This window comes from Corvus cornix, chromosome 7, assembly GCF_000738735.6.
Source record: "Corvus cornix cornix isolate S_Up_H32 chromosome 7, ASM73873v5, whole genome shotgun sequence".
NCBI lineage: Eukaryota > Metazoa > Chordata > Aves > Passeriformes > Corvidae > Corvus > Corvus cornix.
Window position 1 is genome coordinate 14,367,384 of NC_046337.1, and position 20,841 is coordinate 14,388,224.

The following is a 20,841-nucleotide window of genomic DNA, read 5'->3' on the forward strand; positions in this document are numbered from 1 at the left end:
CCCGCCTGTGACGCGCGGCCCCGCCCGCCCCGCTCTCGGCGCCGGGGACGGCGGAGCGGGACCGTGCTGGCGGTGGCGGCGGTGGCCGAGTCCTGCGGCGCGGCAAAGCGCGGCACCGGGGCGGCAGGTAAGGGCAGGGGGGACGGCTGTCCGCGCTCGGTATCGCCCGGGTCCGACCCCGCGGGGCAGAGACCGCTCATCGCCCGGGAGGGGTCGGTGCCTCCGGTGGCGCCGCGGGGTCGCCGCTGCAGCTCCGTAGTGAGCGCCCACCCGCCCGCAGCCGCGGTCTCGCCTGCTTGCAAGGGACGGGTCGCCGTGGTTTTCTATTCCGCTTCGGGTCACCTTCCCCGTGACGCGCAGGCACCCCGAGGAGCAGCGGGAGCGGAGCCCCGCCGGGAGCAGCCGGTGGAATGCCCCGAGGGTGTCACGGAGCAGAGGAAGGCGCTGGTGCGCCCCTGCCACGGACCCGCGGGCGGGGAATCCTCCGGACACGGACTTGGTCGCGAATAGGCCGTGAAGGCTGAGGTGATAGCGTTTACCATGTCCCCAGTAGAGTCATTTTGGGCTAAAATGCCTTTGTGGTGGTGGTGTCCGTCCCCCCTCTCCCGGTCCCCTTAAAATGTCCCTAACTAAGCTCAGTATTAATTGCTCCGTTGACACAGAGGACAGGCAACATTATTTTCCTTTCTATCCCACAGTGAAGTGACAGAGCATCTTTGTCCGTTGCAGGTGATTTTAACCAGCGCTGATGTGCCCAGCAGCATGTGTGTGCATGTTCAGTGTCTTTCCACGCATCTCCTCTGTCCTTTTCAATAGAAGAGATGTTTGAAAGTATGTCTCAATTTTGTCTTGCTATTTTTGCCTTAGGAGAGTTGGCTAATGTGAGAAGAGAGTGAGGGGTTTTTTTATTTTTTTAAAGACATATAAGTAAAGTGGGAGAGTCATTGAGTCTGTTTGGGGTTTCTCATTTATGAAACAAATTTATTTACTTTTCCAAAAGCATGTTTTAAGGTTTAATACTTTAAATCGGGGACAGTTTTAGGATAACATCTTTATCCTAAAGTTCAGTGTGTTTCGATGCAAGATGTATACCCTCCTTTTATGTGTAGGGAAGGGAAGGCACAGAGGAGTTAACAGTGTGTCCAGAGTCATTCAGCAAACGGTGACAAGACAGGAGTGGGTTTCTGCATGGTGGCTTAGGCCAATAAGGCAACTGTTAGACAAAATTGGCCTTTTCAGGTGGGTCAATGTTTGCAGAATACTTCAGTGTTTTAAAGCATTCCACTTGCTGGAGGCAAAAGGTGAAGCACTGTGAGTGACACTGCAAAAAAAAAATTTCCCTCCCTTTAATTATCTTTCACCATCTGAGACTTCATACATCCCCATTAACTGTCTCTGGCTGCCCTACATACCTTAGGCAGACCGTATCAGAGCAATCATTAATTAATCCCAGGGAGAAGCACTCATCTGGGCTAGTGGATTAGATCTTCATATTCCAACCTGCCTGCCATCCCAACTGAACTGCATGGCTCCAAGGAAAATCCTGTGGGCCTTTCTACTCATGTGACCTTGACTTCAGTGTTCTTCCTGGAGAGCACTATCAAAGAATTTTTCTTCCCTATCAGGATATATTGCTTGGTTTCTGGAATTTCTCAACAGCCACAGAAATGCCGTAAATAAGGGGCTGAACACATGAGTTAAGGTTCTGTGAGTGATGGCTGGGAGGAGAAAGGGGAAAGGCATAAAGACTGTACAGGAAGGAGGAAGGAAAAGGAAGCATCCATTCCTTGGCATTCAGTGGAGGGTAGACCCTTCTGGTACAAAATGTATCCACGAAGAATAGAGCTGGGATAACCAATGCTCACGGACATTTTCAGCAAGGCAGTGGCTTTTGTTCACTGTTGAGTGTGTTGCCTTTGGACCAAAGATTCAAACTGTACCTTTGGGGGAATTGATTTAACCCCAGTGGTTGAAATTCAAAATTATTTAAGCTGAAAGTAAGAAAATCTTCTTAACTAAAATCAATTTTAATCTCCTCATATGCTTGTACTTTCTTAATCACAAAGGAATGTTACTTTTCTTTTATTGGTAGATCAAAACATGTTGTTCTGTCACTCTACACAGACATAGTGGTAAATTCAGTAAGCATAAGGCTTTTACATATTGATGCTACTCTGTAAACTTAACATTAAGATTCTGAATTTTTATGTGTTAGAAAATAGCATCTGATTAGACAGCTTATTTTTTATTTATTTTTTCAGTATGTGTCAGCTTGTATTTGGAAGAAAATAAATCTACATTTAAAGCCTCAGAGTCTTAAGTTTCATTTTTTGAAGAAAAGCATTTGAATTTTTTGCCTTGGTATAACTATCGCTTAAAACATCAACCATTCAAAAGTCAAAATGACAAAAAAGAATTCATCAGTAGTTTTTTCCAGTTGTCAGCTCCTTTGGAGTTGTGGGATTAGCATATGTCATTCTTGAACATCTACTTTTTTATTTACATATTGAAGAGGAAAAACTAGATTTCCTGTTTTTACAGCTCCCAGATTGTGTCTTGGCTTTCAATGAAGTAGTTCAGTTTATTGAGATGAATAGGAAACTCTGCATTTTCAGAAAAGGCTACTTTTGTCCAAAGCTGACGTTGTGCTTTGCCAGCCTATGGCTCAGCTATTCAGCTGATGACACCTGCCAGTCCAGTATGCTGCCATGCCTTAAAAATCCTGGCACTGATGTGTACTGCCTTGAGAATTCCTTATGGCATGCTATCCTTCAGGGTGTCTGTGCCCTCTCATAGCTCAGAATCCACGTTGGCAAGGGGGAAGGTCTGAAGAGTAGTTAAGTACGAACCTGATGTGAGAAAAGAGATGGCTCCAAACAGGTGAGAAACCTCCACAGGATCCAAACCCTGTGAGAGGTATCCCTGGGGTCTGCAGTCTCACAAGGAGGTGAAAGCAGAGGACTTACTGAAAAGCATCTTACTGCCAGAAATAAAACTTTAAGGTTAGTTTCTCACAGAGGATTTCTGCTAGTCAGCCTTCAGAAAAATGCAGGCTTGCACTCCAGTAGCCTCTGCTTTCCCAGACCCCACTCTTACGGATGCTTCAGGTTCATATCTTTCTTCTCCTGGGATACCAAACCACATAAAGTGTAACAACAATAATTTCTTCCCTCTGCATACCTATTACAATAAAGGCTTGGATTGAGCCAAAACCAAATGAAAGCTGGTGTGAGTTTGTGTCCTTACCTCTCTGGACCATTCTGTGGGATTATGCAACAGGCCTCTTTGGAAATCCCAGCTACTTTCACCTCCTGCCTGAACATTCTCTCCTGAGGCTACTTTTCCTTTCATCATCTCTTAACAGCGAGAGCCTTTCTGTTTTGTGGCTTCTGGTTTCCATGTCAGAACAGCTTCCTGGTCAGCCCCAGCTGATATTCAGGCTTTCTGATCAATTCATCTTTTTAGGGACTTCCTCTCTGGAAAGGCACTTTAGTCTCACCCATATCTTGGGGGATTTCAGTCTAATTAGAAGATAATCAGGATTTTACAGTCTTTTATTATTATCCCTAGGAATTTCATTCCAGTGTTTAAAAAAACAAATGCAGGAGATACCAAGACAGACATCCCACCCAAAGCAGAGTTCGTGGTGGTGCAAGATAGAGAATATCAGCACCAAACAATTTGAAACAGGTATCTAGATAGTTTTATAAACAATCACACACCCTAATACCATACTAATGATACTGAAGCATTTACTTGTCTGCAATTCAAAGTGGTGCATTTTTAATATCCTGGTATCATGGGTCTCTATCTGCTCTTGTATCCAATCACAACTCCCCTGAGCCAAATAATTCCTGCTGCTGGAGACACTGTCTAAATATCTTAGATTATATTTACTGTGCAATGCATTAAACAATCCTGAATCACTCCCAGGGGAATCTTCCAGTTCTCTCTCTGTGCAGTTGTGCTCTCCAGCAACTCCTGGGCTGCAGCCAGGTGTTACTCAGAGAAAGCTCTGATTTGAAGCCCCCAAAAATCTTGCCTAAAGAAGAACCACAGGATGGATGTAGTTTGTTGTTGGTATTTTTCAGATAATGCTTTCCAGACTGGATTTACAATTGACTGTATTTTCCATTAGGCTGTATGGCTGCAACTGCTTCCTCTCTAATTGCAGGTATTTCAATGTGTGGTTTCTCCTCATTTTGTCAGAGTAAAGCACTTGCATGCTTGATCTTGCCAGCACAGAGCAGGGCAGGAAAGGGGACTGAGACTGAGATGATCAGGGATCTTCTGAGTAGGAGGGAAGGAAAAAGAGCCTGAGGTGCTAACCGGGGTCCTTGTTTCTAGTTATTGTAAAGGTCAGAAAGGAGTCCAGCATGCATTAAAACCTCCTCTGGAGAGCACCATGTGATGGAGGTCTTGAAGCCCTTCACTGGCATCCCCTGCCAGCCAGCTCTGTAGCAGAAGTCCTGCGTTAGCACAGGTGCTTCACACCCACCGCTGGTGTTTCATGGCAACTCCCAGTGTTTCTTACTTCCACGTGTGTGTCTATGCTGTGTAGAAGGTGTTTTCTCTGCACTCGGGTGTGGGAGGTGAGGGGCTCACAGCTCTGTTTTCATGTACTACTCGCTTGTTACTGTTTTCTAGGCATCTGCTTGGATGCCTGGAGGGGAGGAGACACAGCTCTGGTTTGGGTATGCAGCCAGTTTCCAGTGCATCTGCCAATCCCAACCAAGGACAAGTTGGGTCTTATGCCAATAAAAATAGATGCTACACTTGATCCCAGCCTGAAGGCACTGCTGTGGAGGCAGGATGTTTGACTAAAGTTAGTGGGATTGACTTTGTTCAGCTGTTCCTATTGTACAGTATAATCCAGCAGTGACCTGGGGCGTGGGGTCGGGATTGCAATGAGCACCTGCTGTTTCAAGGTGCAGGATGGCCTGTTCTGGCAAATCCAGAAGTGAGGGGTAGAGCAGGGGAACAGAGAAAGTGTGTCTCCACTTTAAGGTTGAAATCTTCTTCTTCCTGCAAGGTTCAGGAACTTTGGTTGAGTTTATTCAAGACTCATATCTAAAGGCTTGGTTTGCTTTGAAGATTTCAAACCTTCCATTCCCAAGTCAGGCTCCTTTTAAAGCCTTGGTTCTCTTTAAAGGCTAATGTGCACATGCCATTCCTTGACATTTTTAGCATAGTATAAGAAACATAAAGAAACAGATATCATCCATGTGGAGGCAGTGGGAAGTTTTGTGTCTTTTATCTCAATTTCTCTTTCTTCTAGCAGTCTGTTCAAATAAGTGGGAAGACAAGGGCAAGATAGCACATCAGGCTTTTGCTCCAAAAAAGGTACACTTTTTAAAAAGTTGGATTTTTAAAAAGTTGGTATGCAAGAAAATAGATTGGGCATTCCATTTAATATAAAATAAAAATGCTCAGCTATTCTTGTATGCTGTTCGCCAGTCTTCAGTAATAAGTGATCTACACAGCAGTTATTGTTCTGTGACATTTGGAAAAGTTATGGAACAGCAAAGGAAAAAGAAAGAACTGATTCATAAAACAGATACTCTGTAAAATGTCCTTGGCTTTTAAAAAAAGGTGTGGAAAACGTAATTCAGAAACAATACAGTGATACTGTGGAATGCATTTCTCCACTCCTTTTTTTTGGTGCTTTGTCTGTATCTGTAGAATGCTGTCAGTGAGCATTTGGGTGTCTCATGGAAGGATGGAAAAGAGAGCAAGGGTCCTGAGCCACCCAGCATGGCCCCAGGAGCCAGGAAGCCCTTAACCCACACCCAAGCAGGTCCAGTCTTGCTGCAGCTCCAGTGATGGTCAACAGTAGGTTGATGGCTTAGAGCTGGCCAGAGCAGGTTTGGCTCATGGTGTGGTGCAGTGCTGGCACTAATGGCACCTGCCAACAGAGCCCTGTGCCTGTGATAAACTGGAGGGACTGGGTCTGTCAGTGCTTGCCTGCAGAAATCATGTTGCTTGCCCACGCCTCCCTTTGCTTTTAACTTGAGCTTTTAGCACCCTCAGCTCCTGAGGGTTAGGCATGGAGCATGGGGGGCTCCATTAGCAAACACCTCTAAAGTTTTTGGTGACTTGAGTCATCTTACTGTGTTATTCCCCCTGCTTGGGTGCTCAGTGCCATCCTCTGCTTTTGGCAGTCCAGCCTGAAGTCTGCTCCTGCTTGGATGCATACCCAGAGCATGGTCACTTTTCATGTTTCTCTTTCCAAGAAATTAAAGTGCTTGGAAGCCTGTGGATTAAGCAGGGAGGGAAAGATGGGTGTGAGCTTTGAACTTTGCTGTTTGCTTTCTTTAACCTTGCTGGGGTGGCAGAGGTAGATGTTTCCCTTTTCTTCTCTTGCTGTTGTTATACAGACACTTAATGCAGTCTGAAATCAGCCACTGCCAGGAAGAGTAGTTTTTCCCTCCTTCCTTAGACATTCCTTCCTGTAGAAGGAGCTGCTTGGTGAAGAATTTGTATGGCTAAAAATAACATTTTATAATTTTCAGTGAGATAAATCCCCCTGTCAAGCTCACCACAAGCTGCACAGACCCTGATACTGATAGGGAGGAGCTGTTCCTGCCTCACCTTCTAATATGTCACAGCCTTCAGTATTTGCTAGATTCAAGTGACTGTGCAATCTAGTTTGAGCTATTTCACCATGAAATAAAGAGGACACAGACATCCTCTGTTTAAGCAGGCAAGGATGCATATGTGAAAGATAATGTGAAGTCATTTAGGTATTTAAAACAGATCCAAAGCTGTGGAGGGAGCCCTACCATTTTTGCCCTTTTCCTACATAAAGTGTGAATTAAATGTGCTTTCTTATATATGTCTTGTCACATGTTTTTCTCTGTCCTGGGGGCTTCATGTTTGCATTAGACCAATGCATTTTGTCATAACATGACTGGCTGGTGACAGACAGATCTGTCCTGAACAGCTAGATCCATTTAATAACACCTATTTTTCATGTGTACAGTCTGCCAGCAAATAACCCCTTTAAAAATACTAGGGATTGGAAAAGATCTTTTGGGTAACATGCATGACCAAAATCACACATGTGCACATGAACAAAATCAGAGGCGGGGTTGAGTGGAGATGGGATTGGGGATGCAGAGGTTATGGAGTAAAAGCAGCAAGCAAAGAAGATCTGTGGCTGGGAAGCTCTCTCAAGGTGTGTCTCTGGGGTAAATTTCCCTTCATTTCTTCCCCATCCTGGATAACTCACAGTGCTTCTAAAGCACAGGTTGTTTTTTTGTTTCTGCAGACAACCCCTGCATGATGTGAGTGAAGACACAGTGCCAGTTCTTCTTATGTGTTGTACATTTTATGTGACTATAAAAATAAAAATTTATGCTCCTTGCTGCTTACCGTCTACATTTTTTCCTCTCATGTCTGCTCTGAGCAGTCATAAAAAGGTTACTTGTGCTGTAGCAGGGATTTAAGATCAAGGATTTTATTAGCTTGCAGGAAGGCTCTTCCTTCCCGTCTGCATTCAAACCAGATAATTTCTCTTCTGTTAGCAGCTGGATCAAACCCTGAAAACCAATGGAAGAAGCTTCCTTTGACCTAAGTGGTGCAAGGCCAAGCTTTTAGGCTCCTGTTTTGTGTGTCAAAGACTATTACTGTCACAGGAAGCACAAGCAGCCGTAGCTTTCCTGCATAGTAACAGAAGATTGTGCTTCTAAAAATTACTCTACAGAGTGTTTTTGCAGAGCCGCCTCCCCAGGGTTCTCCATCTGTTTTCATATGGAGATTAATAACAAATTGTTTGGCTAATAAACTACTCCTTGCTATCTCTGAAATATGACTATTTGTGCTGGTTTGGGCAAATTTGGAAATATATCCTCTTGAGAGAAGGCAGGTTACAACCACCCCTCCCCCCACCAGGTTCGGGGAAAAAATGAATTTTCCTCGAAGGAAAGTGAATGAGGTAAAAACTATTTATTTAACAAACACACAGAGAAAGGATAATAGTGCTAAATAATAAAATCCCTTGCTCTGCTGAGAGAAACCTGGGAAAATTTCAGAGTCCTTCCGTAGATCTCTCTCTCCCTCCTTGGAGCTGGGACAGGGTGGTGGACCCACCTCCAGGGCCAAGGCCTCGGTGGAAAGTCCTCCCAATGTATTCTGATGTTGAAACCATCCAGCAGAGAAGAAGGGAAAAATCGGAGTCCCAGGAAAACAAAGTTCAACTCTCCGGAGGAAAAGGAGCTGAAAAACTGGCCGAAAGCTGGCTGGAAAAAAAAAGCAAGCCGGGTGCTTCCTTTTCCTTCCCTCCCATGGACAGTTCTTAGATTCCTATCTGCCCCTGTGCTCCCACATGGGAGACATCACCAGTATGAGATACACAGCAATTGTTAATGATTCAGCTCCACAGCAAGGCTTTTAAGGGGTGAAGATTTTGGGGTGTGGCTGAAGGAACTGGTGCTGTGGTCAGCTGTGTAGTGCTGAGGGCTGGCCTTATTCTTAGAAGTTGTAAAGAAAAGGAAGAGAGAAAAATTAAGCTCTGTGTACACTACTGTGATTTCTGCAAGAGCCCATTTCTTGTTTGCAACTACAGAGAAAATATTCCCAGGAAAAATGGGACTGAGGCTTGAACTTGTTCAGCTCAGCAGCATTGCTGTGGGATATGGGGCTGATGGTGGTATTTTGATGTGCTGTGTTCAGAAGTTCTGGACCAGCTGGCAGGGGGTATTCCAGCTGCTTCACTGGGAAACAGATGAGAGAAAAATAAACATGTACTGTGAGAACAGGCATAAGATCAGGAGGGATCTTTGTGATGTTCAATCTAACTGCTCCCTAGCGTAAACCAGAGGACTTCCCCTCTTCTGGTCAACTACAGGTGACCAAAATTCTGCCAAGATAGCCAGTCCAGATTTGGAAGTTTCCAGTGACAGCATGTCACCCAGTGATGTATACCAAGGGACACCTACCCACTTTGTTGCAACACCTACCTAATGTCTGCCCTGTATTTCTGTTTTATCTTGCTGCATCCTCCTCTGCTGGATCACAAGGATCTCCTTCATGCTTTTGGTTTTGATGTAGACAGACATATCAGATTTTACCTTCTTGTGCCTTAAACAGAATAATCTGGGCTCCTTCACTTCCTTAGCCCAAGGGCTTTGACTCAGCCACAGCAACCATGGTTCTTAGTGGCTTGTACCCCACTGCCCAGTCCCTCTCCTTTTGTCAGCAGGAGAAGAAACTGAGCTGCAACTCTCAGATTACCCTGCTGTGGAGGTGTTTCTCATCCTGGTGGTAACTCACAGTGGCAGTAGCTGCTGTATTGGGAACATCAGACATAGCAAAGTAACTCAGAGATCATAGGCATCTTCTGGTCATTAATCAGCATTCTGCCAGACTGATGAGCACAAGAACAGGACACAGATTGCCAGTGCCTATCTGTGAGAGATTCAAAAAGGACATCACCTTGCTCCTTGCATAGTCAAGGCTGACATAGTCCTTTGTGCTGTGGCCACTGAGAACTGACATTAGCTTATCATCTACTGTGAATTTAAGCAAGGCCACAGCTGGATCAACTTTAAGAAAAAAAAAGCCCAACTACAAATCTTTGCTTGTAGCTTTGTGTTATTTTTAAATGTTATGTGCAAGTCACCCCCTTCTCAAGTCAGTAGGGACTGAACATGGAACGAAAGCCAGGAACTTTGGGAGTCTAATCAACTTCTGTGTCTCCAGATTTTTAGTAGATTATTCCAGAAGTTATGCTTTTGGTTTCTCTGTTTCCAGGCCTGTTTTCCTCACTTTTGGAAGCAGAATATCACTTTTGTCTCAGGGGCTCATTAGGCTCAATCAGGTAATTTCAGGGTTTTATAGATGCAAAACATGAAATTTTACAGCTGATTTTCAGAGAAAAATGTTAAAGCCTATCGTACCACCTGAATGAATTTACTCCAAAGAGTGAGTTTATTCCATAGCATAAATTCATTTCATTTACCCCTAAAGGCATTTTTAAAAAGAAACAACGAACAAAAGCTTCCATGAATTTCTGTTTTCCAGTATGTCTGCTAATTTAGGCATACATTTTTTATGGCAGGTGAGATGGCAGCCTAAACAGACTCTTCCCAGCCACGCTGCAAAGCTAAACAAAATATTCTCTGCCTATTCATTTAGAAGTGGTCTGGCTTATGGGGCATGCTGAATCTTGAGGGTTTTTAAAGTCCATTTTATGTGTTTTCTGATCACCAGGGAAGATTTATTTTCTATAGTGCACAAAAATAATCTGAATTGTTGAATTCTTCAAGGCTTCGTAGAGCCAGCTGGGCAGTGTCTTAGGTGTTAAAGTGATACAATTAAAAGTTTGTGTGGGTGTGGTGTGTGTGAGTGTATGAGGCATAAATAGTTGATCTAAAGTTCTGCACAAAATTTCAAAACAGACCAGCAAAATCTTAGATCTGTGGGAAGACCAGGACCATACTGCCAAATTTTAAAATGCTCAACTTTTTTCTATCATCCATTCGTGTAAAACCATTTCCCCAGCATTGTGTGGGCTATAAACTGTGATACCTGTGTTTCTTAGTTTCCTGTTAGAGGAAAGACTTGGTTACTAGGTAGCAGCTTAATTATTGGTCAGATGCATTCTTTTAAATACAAATGTTCATGTAAATGTTCAACAGAGCTCTTCAGAGTTGTTAAAATGTTATTCATTGTATTCAGATTTGTACCTAAATGCTTCATGAATACCCGGCACAGTCAGTTTCTTAAATGTTATGAAATCTGAGAACCAATAACCCTTCTTCCGTATTCACGGAGCAGGATTTGTCTGCCTCGTTGCATGTTTAATTATGTGGTTTTTACTTAGGCAGCTTTCCAGTAGATGACAGTTTCACTTGATATTGCTGTTAACTTTGCTTGAATGCGGAGCAAAAAATCGAGTCCTTCTATTTGTTACAAAGATTTGTGAAGAGTTGTGTTGTTTTCTCTCCGCAGTCAGAAGAATTTGCTGTGGTTCCCAATTCCCTCTCCAGCAAAGTCATCTTAATAACAATTTTGCTATAAATCCACTGTATATACCGTATTTTTAAAGTATGGCAACACTGCATATTGCTAAATTGTTAAGGCTTGAAATATCACTCATTTTGACATAATTTGATTAATTTTTGTAATATTCTTGCAAAGGGGAGTTAATCATTAGACTTTCAAAATGAGAAAGGCTGGCACCAATATAGCTGTTGTAATGCTGGACAAGCACAGTGTTCCTGTTGCAGTTGTAGGCCAGTCCCTTAAATCGGTCAACTTCTTTTTCATCTATGGTTTCAGTCCTTTATTCTGATGCATTTGGGCCAAAACTATTGTCTTTTGATTGTTTCCAGCATTGTAGAGGAATGTTAAATTCATCCAGTAAGCTGGCCAGGTTTAATCCTTTTTTATAAATGTTAATACTCTTTCCAGTAGCTTTGGTTTGTTACAGTGAAAACTGCACCCTAAGAATAAGGATAGATTAGACACCACAAAACATGTATCCATGTAAGAGAACTGGTGTTCAGGACAGTAATAGGGATCTTCAGATGACATTTAAACCAGTTGGAAGTAAACCTTTTTAGGAAAATTCTGCCAATCTTTTCTGTTTGGTAAGAAAAAGGCACTTTTTCAGCCTTCTCTCTCCTTTTAGGCTGGGAATGGAGTGCATAGTTTGGATACCAGCAGTGGGACATCTTACCAGAACAAAGCATCCTTGGACCATTGTCTAATCAATGACTTCTAAGTGCAGGATTGGTGCTGTTGGATTGGAAACAGGTGCTACAAGATGCCAGGTGAGGTGACTGAGAGCAGCAGCGGGATGGAGACTGTGCAGAAGGACAGCAAGTCTGGAGGCCAGAGCCCTCGCTGTGGCACAATGAGAAGGGCTGTGGCAACCACTGTCACCTTTGATGGGGAAGCCACTATGGACCGGAGGAAAAAGAAGAAGAAAGAGTCCCGCCCCGAGTCAATAATAGTGTATCGGTCTGAGAATGACAATAAGGTGGAAGAAGAACAGGTGGATGAAGAAGGAGCGGAGAGGAGCTCTGAGGAAGGCTCCAAGTTCCTGGGTCAGTCTATGACAGATGGTATGTATTCCTGAGAACACTCCATAAGCTTTTTTGATGCCATCATGCTCTAAGGTCAAATGGAAGTGACTGTGGGACCAACCCTCTCCAAGACTGCAGGCAAGGAGAGCTTGAGTTCATACATGAAAATGCTCTGAAACAGAGAGCATTACAGGCTGATTTGGGATGTCTCCTGCAGTTCTTTGCGAAGTTTGGTTGTTGCTACAGTCTTAGTTTTAAATGTATGTGCTGGCTGGGGTTGATGTGCTGGTTGCAATGCTATGCATGCATTAAGCCAATGATGTCATTCTAAGCCATGTTCAAGCCACTGTCCATGCCTGAACAACTGCCTGTTAAGTGAAAGGATGGAAGCAGATGGAGTTAGTGGCTCTACCTGTGATAGGGAATTTAACTCATTATCTAGGATTTGCTGTTGCCTTCTGTTTGCATACAATCAGCATGGCTTCATCTTGAAGGGGGATTATTTGGCAAGGTCATCATGGGGCATCTTGGAGTCACTTTCACTTCCGCTATCTGTCCTGGGTACCCTTGCAGGGAAGAAGTGTGAAAGGCAGGTCTTGTGGCTAAATACTCTTGAGAGTCAGCAGTGCAGGCTGAGAGGGGCTTAAATGTGAATGCATACTCCTGGTCCATCATATACACTAGATTCCCCCATGATCCCAAACCGTATCCTCATTACTTACCTGCTGCCTTCCACTTTTGTGGAGCACTCCAAGCTGCTCAGCCTCTTTTTAAGAGTTCTGAAGACCTCCTTCTAAGCTAGTCAGAATTAAGACCAGGAGGAAATACACTGTAGCCCCATGGCGGGGTTTTTGGCCAGTACCACTGCATGAACCTCCTATACCAATGTCACTTGAAAGCTAAGGCAGTCCCGTCATAACTTTAACACATATACCAGTACTGTCTGGTTTCGTGCCGCTACTGATCTCTTCAAATGCAAATATAAATTTATGACAGTTTGTTAAGCTTTTCTAAACTTCAAAAATCAATTTGGATTGAGATACAGTGCAAATGTAAAGTGAAATATTAGCTATTCAGGTGTAATTCCATGTGTGAATGTGCTTATTCCAAAACAAGAGTCTCAGTGGTATTTATCTAATTAATCCCAAGTGTTCATGCTGTTCAGGAATAAATCCATGAAGGAAACAGAGAAAATAGGCATACCATTTTCAATTGAGTTACTCTCTGTCATCTCATTCTCAAATACCCTTGGAGCACTTTCCTTTCACATATTGGCTCTAGTGCAGATGCTGGAGTCTTCTCCGTTGTGATTTCTATCATCTGGAATTCTTGTCTTTTTCCTCATTAGCTTTTTTTCCATTTTCTTCTGTGATAATTTTCTTCATACTGCATTGCTTCTTGTCTTCCATCTTTTTAAATTTAATTTTAATTGTAACTCCATATGCACTATCTAATTGTCTTTGGGGTCTTTGAGGATTTTCACAAAATGCTTTGTACAGAGAATAAATCTGATGTGGATGCGTTTATCTGTGTTGTAGGTGTCTGGAGCATGCCTTTAGACAGTCGATATGTCACCTTGACTGGAACAATCACCAGGGGAAAGAAGAAGGGTCAGATGGTGGATATCCACGTCACACTAACGGATAAAGAGCTGCAGGAACTGGCTAAGTCAAAGGAACCTTCTAAAGAGGATGTACCTGAGAAGAAGAAGAAATGTGATGTTGGGTTGGACAGAGGACCCCACATCGTCCTCTGGACTATCATCTGCCTCCCCATCATTTTTGTAGTGTCCTTCGTGGTTTCATTCTACTATGGAACCATTACATGGTACAACATCTTCTTGGTGTACAATGAAGAGAGGACCTTCTGGCACAAAATCACGTTTTGTCCCTTTTTGATTATCTTCTACCCAATTATAATTATGGTTGTTTCTTTCTCCCTAGGCCTGTATTCAGCTGTAGCCCAGGTAGCATGGTCCTTTGGGTACTGGTGGCACGCTGTCAGGGATATGGAGAAGGGATTCTGTGGCTGGCTCTGCAGCAAGCTGGGCTTGGAAGATTGTTCTCCATACAGCATTGTCGAGCTGCTTGATTCTGACAATATCTCAGGTAGTCTCTCTGGCAAGAGCTCTGCACAGGGGGTTGAGACCTCAGCAGTCTGAGCCTTTGTCCTGGATGACTATTTTGGTCGTATGCGAGTGTTTTCACCTAGAAAATAACACACTGATTTTTTTTTCTAAATATACATATATATTTAAACACAAACTTAATGAAAATATTGGGCTGAGAGTCCTCTTTAAATGTCACAGAATGCAAGAATGCTACCTTCACATGCTCTGGGTTGGGACGTGCATGGCTTTCCAAGGATTTGTCATGTGTTTTAACTAATTACAGCTTCTGGGAATGGTAAGAAAATCCAGGTCTGCAGGGCTCTGGCTGTTTGTGGACTGGCAGAGATATAGTATGAAAAGTCCACTTCTGTCAAAGTAGACTTTACTTTTCAGAACTAGGACATAGCAGTGACCTATGACACAGTGAAAAGAAGTCTCTGCTTGGGAGATGAACTTTAAGAGACAGGAACCTATTCAGAGGTGAAGGTTAAATTGCAAAATGTGTGATGTTCCTGCAGTTTTCCTAGAAGGGGTCCTTTCCTAGTCCTTCCAACAAGAGCAGCTAACTTAGGCAGGCTGACTGCTTAGACACTGTCAGAGTCCAGTGTCACAGACCACTGGAGTAGTGGGAGAGGACAGCATAGCTGCCAACAAAGGCGTGTGAGTTCTACGCTGACCTGAAACACCCCCACCACATGCTGGAAGAGCAGGGCTTGCTTTGTAATGCGGTGTGTGGGGACCTGATGGGGGTGTCACCAAGAGCCCTCAAGTGGCTGCAGGTGCTCAGATAGGTGCTTGGAACACACCTGCAGTGGATCTCTTGATATGTGCACTGCTAGGGAGGAATGAGCTACAGGAGTCATACGCAGTGTGCAGTGCAAATAGTTGCATTACAGGGAGGAAACACCTGCTCTAAGGAGGTGCCTGCCCCTAAGGAAGGGGCAATCCATTTACATCTCACTGCAATGCAGGTGTGTCCTGCAGCACCTGGATTTAGGGAGGTGGAGTTGAAGGTTCTTGGGATGGGAAGGTCTCTGAAACAAGTCACAAGTTGCTTTTATGGGAGAGCTGTTGGACCTCCCCTTTCAGAATGAGGGAGTCCAGGAGTTCATGTCTATCTATGCCTCAGCTCTGGAAATCTGTGTCACCTTCCCTGCCTCATCTCTCTTCCTGGTTAGTTATATGGAAAAGCAATGGATCATACATCCTCCTCCCCTCGTGTCTCATTTTCATAATCGGTTTCCCTCCTTTCTGGATTTTTCATGGCATCATAGTGGACTCCCTGACCAGGCTGAGGTGGCCACCATAGGCTGGAGAAATTTTAGTTATCTCTTAAAAAAATGACTAGCAGAAAAGTTATTTTTTCTCGATCAACTTTTGGCCTGAGAAGGAGATGAGCAAAATAAAAGAGAGGTATAGCAGATTCTAATGGGGGCTGAGTTACACATCTGACACATGGTTAATTTTCTCTGTGCTCCAGTTCAGCTGGTGCTGCTGCAAAGTCTATCTGAGCCCCAAGCCAGAGGAGCCCACCATTTGCATGCGTGTAGGTAGGTAAGTTGTGGTGTGCAGTCTGTCAGCTGCACAGTCACTCCTGTCTGTGTAGGTGTCTCACTTCCCCAGCTTCCCTATTGGGGGGAACTGCTCTAGTTTTAGAATGGTAGAAAGAAGCATTCAGAAGCTGGATTTCACAGAAACTAATGCTTTATATTGCATTTTAAGGTTGAGCTCAAGACTACACTGACTGTCCTGGTTAGAACATCTGGGAACTGGTGATGTATAAACAAGTCCATCTGATCCTCTAGCCCTGACACTGAGAAATAATTAGTTCCTGCTGCATCCTTGGTGCCTGGGAGGTCAAAGGAGCCTCTTAGCATTGGCTGAAGGCTTAACAGTGAATAATGCACAAGCCAAATATCAAGAGCAGTCTTGGCCCCACACTTAACTGAGAAAGTAGAGGTGCTCCCTGGGTACAGGTACAGCCAGGCTGTGTTTGTTGCTTCCTTCTTTCTGTTTTAACTGATGAAGTCTTTCAAGGCAATTACCAACTTCTAGGAAAAAAAAAATAGATCCCAACATGTGAGACAATGTCAGGTAGTTTAGTGGGATTCAAAGAGACTGACATATGCCTGGGACTGGTTCAAGCAGTGAAATGCTTTTCACAAGGCTGTTCCAATCGGGCATGCTGATATGCCTCTGAATTAATGGAGATGCTGAGGATAAGCCATGCCAGTGCTGGCAGTCTGTAGTGACCCACTGCAGCCACTCTGCTTAATAGTACTCCACATGGAAATTGCAGGCTCCCACATGGCTGGAGGGTGGGAATGAGTGATGCTTAACAAGCATTAAGGAAAAGGAAGGTCCGCTGGCAAGTGTTCTCACGCTTTGCCTAAAGGGACACTGCTGGCATGAAAGGGGTGGATTGTGTGTCTTGGCCCCAAGATGCAGCAAACAAATTTGGGGAAAGGATGGCTGGCAAGTGTGCATTGCTGCAGAGGAAGAAAACCCAATTCAGCTGTCACTGCCAAACAGCAGCTGTTCAAGGCTAGACGAAAGGCTGGGGTCAGTAGCACAAAGAGCCTTCAGCTTACGGAGGGCTTGAATGATAAATACTAGCTTATTACAGAATACATCCATGTGAAATGTCTGCTGAGCTGCAGGATTTGCTTTCAGGATTGCTAACAGCCCGCTGGAGTGGAGACAAAACCAAATCTGTGCCTCTTACTGCTACGTAGGTACAAAGGAGCATCAGAGGAGTCATAGTTCCCTCCCTCTGCAGTGGCAGCTGTGCTTCTGGGTTTGGAGGTCATGTTTTGGGGGATATACTGGGACAATCCATCATGTGTTTTCTACTTCTTTACACTTAACTAAGCTTGCCTTGGCTCCTGCTAAATTCAAGGCATTCTGTCATTGATTTTGGTGGGGGCTATTTTAAGCTTGGGGTTAGTTCTGGTGCTATTTGTAAATGTTTAATTCAGACTTTTCTCTAGACAACTCTAGATAGCTTTCTCTCTTTCCCATTATCCTCTGTAGCAGTTTGCCTGTTGCAAAATATATAATCATTATCAATTGTTGTAATAGAAAAAAAGCACAAGTTTTTGTCTTGTTCTACCCCATTTTCAGAAACTTACAAGTAATTTCTGCTTATGTGCCACTGTCAACCTGCAGAGAATTACAGTAATTCTGATTGAGTGTGTTTCTGGCTGCTCTAGTCTGGATGTTTTTTTTTAAGTAAAGATACTGTGTGTTTGCTGATTGTTATTTTTAATTGCATTCCCTTTTCCCATCCTTGCTGGCCTGGGTGGAGAATAAAGACATATGTGGCTTTACAGGAGTGTTGCTCTCATGCTTCTGTTTGACTTTGTGTTAAAATCTGTGCTGTGGGATGGACACAGTCATTCTATGCTGATAATTATATTTGAAGATCCACTTTAAAGTGTGTCTGAAGTGGGTCTAAGTTCTACCCCTTGTTAATCAGTGTGTATCCAGAATTGTCATGTATCTCTGGGTCCTGGGTTCTTTGTTTTTACTTCATAACTCACAAATGAATTTTGTGATTGGTTTAATTTCACTGGTTGGGTGTCTGTTTAGCTTTAGTCACAAGGATCTATAGGAGGGGACACACTTCCATACCAAAACAAGAAGTACTTTTAACTCCACAAACATGGTTTTCGTGTCTGTGACTTGGAGCTGCTATTTACAGCTGTGCTGGGAAGACTTCTTACAGCCCCTGGGTACTTCAGGCATGTCTCTGATAAGTCAAAGGAGAATCCACCACTACAGTTCTTCAAGGTGTCTAAGTATTAAATGACACCTTTGGTTCTCTCCCACACAGTCTTATTACAGTCCTACCCTCTTGCTGGCACAGGGAAAACACTTGAGATCTTCTTTCTTCTAAGAAGGAGAGATGGATCTTTGGAAAACCCAAATGAAATTCCTGAGGCCTAGCACAGCTTCAGTGTAACAGCTCTTTGAGCCAAAAAGCTACCTGCAGGTGATTCCCTCAAACTGGAAGTGCAACAGCTGGAAATAGCAGGAAGGTGCTTTTGGTTTGATGCCTACTGCAAACACGGCCAAGGGAACAGAATTCCCTGTGTGGCAGATGTATGTTGAGGACTTGCGGCCTCCAGTGAAGAACATAGTGAAGGACACTCAGCTCCCTGGTGTGACAGGGTGAGATGGAGGTAGTGCACCCAGGGAATTAGCTCACTAGCCTTTGCAGTTCTCACTTCTGAGGTGCAAGGTAATCATTTTATAAGATAATGGTTAACAGTGTGAGAGACTCCTATTGAAGACCTTTGCACCAGGGAAAACACACCTGTATGACTGAACCATGTATCTCGCCAGGGGGAGAGAAGCTAATTCTGCCTACTGACTTAGAGAAGGTGCTAATTCTGCCTACTGACTTACCCACCCCATTCAGTTTCTTTGAGGACTGAAACAATCACAGCATGAGTGTGCTTTTATCCACAGTAAATCCCTCGAATTCACCCTTCTAATCCCTCCGGCCAGTGCTTTCAATCCTAAGGCCAGGATCCTGCAATTCCTTGCTAAGATTATCAGCAGAGGTTGCACCATGGATCCTTGTAACCACCCACCATGAGTACCTTTTAGAAGCTGCAACCACTAGTTAAGAAAAGCCATTCCAATGTGCTCTTGAGCACTGAAGCACGCAATTACAGTAGCATTACAGAAAGAAAGAAAATAAGGATGCACAGCCCACAGTTCTGCACTGTGATGGACACAATTTTACTCAAAATTTATGCAACCCCTTTTTGTCCCAGGCAGTGAATTATCTGTGGGATCAGTGCCCTTCCTGCTTCTTTCCAAACACTTGGTAGTGTGAGGCAGTTGTATTAATGTGTTTTCATTCCTAGATTAGATGCACATTTATTCCCTGAACAGAAAAGGGAACTCACAAAAAAAGAGAGAGAGAGTTTCAATCAAATTCAGGAGGCTAATCCACTTGGAAACACAACTTTTCAATTAATTTGGTGAATTAGAAGGGACATTGTGTTTGCTTAACTACTAAAGCATGATTTCTCTTCCAGCAGGCAGCCATGTAATAATGAGAGAGGGGTAGTGGTTCTGTGTTCGGTCCAGGTAAATTACCAGAGAGTTCAAAAAGCCCCCTAAGCATCCTTTCACATAACAGGTGAAGTGTGATTGCATGCAAACAAGCAGTCCAGAGAAACAAGGCTTGAGGGTCTCTCATGTATCCCCATTGGTCACCCAGTTCCATTAACTTTCAGTTCTCCTAATTTCATGTCATTACACGGTAGCTGGAGTCTGTCAGAATGCATTAAAATACAGAGAATGCCTGAGTCAGGCCAACAATGCATTTTTTTCCCTGTGTTAAAAAAATGCCCTCGCTTGAGTGTGCTAAAACATAAAACCTTACTCCCAGACTACAGCAGCTAAAATACATTTTGGTTTGTATCCATTGAAATTAGGTATGCCATGGGTGAACTTGACCTGGAGCCCCTAAGATACACATCTTACACATGATCTCCTTGTCTTAGGGCTCCTTTTCTCAGCCATTTCTTCCAGGTGGAAACTTAGCTTCACAAGATAAAAAAAGTGTAACTACTGATTTTGATAGTATGTTCTGCCTGCAAATAGGATAAATCCCCCACCTCCCAGGGAACATGTTCCCCCAGAGCTTGGTTTATTACAAGTTCCCCCATCAGTAATGTGCATTAAGACCAATATATTTGAAGGTGCCTTTGACTATCTTCATATATACACCAAATCCTTTCTGATCCAACAGTGATAAGGTAAGAGAATCAATAATTTCTACTACAAAATACCAGAAAACCAGTTCATTAGGATATAACACAAATATAGCTTATTAATCTAGCCTGATTATCTGAATAACTTGCAGCTGTGATCCAAACACCCCAAATATCATATATAAACTGAATGGCTTTTACAGTGTCAGTGCTGGGCATGAATCCAACAGCTCCTGGGGTAGTCAGCCTAAGGAAAGCATGCCTTTTATTCAGTCTTTCTTTCTAAAAGACATTACTTGTCCTGAAGTATGGAAGTGTCAGTTTCTAATGATGTACTTAAATGTATCTGTAGTGAGATGCCTGTATAATTACAGGCAATTACTAGAATATCCTTCCATCATAATGGAGATTTTCCTTAACATTTTAGCCATGTAAAAGTGGCATGCAGAATTAATAAACACAAGCATTTTTAACCTTCATTAATTTATTCAAATGAGCTCCTCTGTGACTTAAGAAAGAAGCAGAAATAATTCCTAGTATCTGCGTGTAGTAAAGAAAAAAAGTGAAATATTTAATATAATGAGCAGTATCATCCCAGGGCACACATAGTGTCATTGCTAAATGACATCTCAGTTCTCCCCAAATACGTGTTGGTAGAGCTGCCTTCAGTGACTCACAGTGATTATAGCACTGGCTCCTCTCTAATGCAATTAAACACCGCTGGAGTGACGGACTCTAATAACGAAACAGGCTCCAAGGAAAAAGTTTCACGTCATGGTGGTGACTTCAGCCAGCCCCATGATTACAGCGGGATTGCTCTGAGGCTCCAATTCCACCCTAAAACCAAGTCTCTTTTGATGGCTAAATTTGCCATTTATTTCAATAGAAAGTTATAAAAATTTTAATGTCTGTCTTGAATGTCTAGTACAGAAAAACTGCAGAAATCATTGTCTTCTTGATGACTCCC

At 43.4% G+C, this 20,841-nt stretch overlaps 1 protein-coding gene across 2 annotated transcripts; it reads left to right on the forward strand.

Annotated features, from left to right (window-relative positions):
• The first annotated feature begins 29 nt into the window (after positions 1-29).
• TMEM169 (transmembrane protein 169) lies at positions 30-17,476 on the forward strand. Of its 2 annotated transcripts, XM_039555344.1 has the most exons (4): positions 30-127; positions 730-831; positions 11,636-12,071; positions 13,571-17,476. In XM_039555344.1, exons 3-4 carry the CDS (start codon positions 11,771-11,773, stop codon positions 14,191-14,193), a joined length of 924 nt encoding a protein of 307 aa, XP_039411278.1. In that variant the 5' UTR covers positions 30-127; positions 730-831; positions 11,636-11,770; the 3' UTR covers positions 14,194-17,476. The 2 variants fall into 2 exon arrangements, with proteins under 2 accessions (XP_039411278.1, XP_039411277.1); XM_039555343.1 differs by lacking the exon at positions 730-831.
• Positions 17,477-20,841: the final 3,365 nt, after the last annotated feature.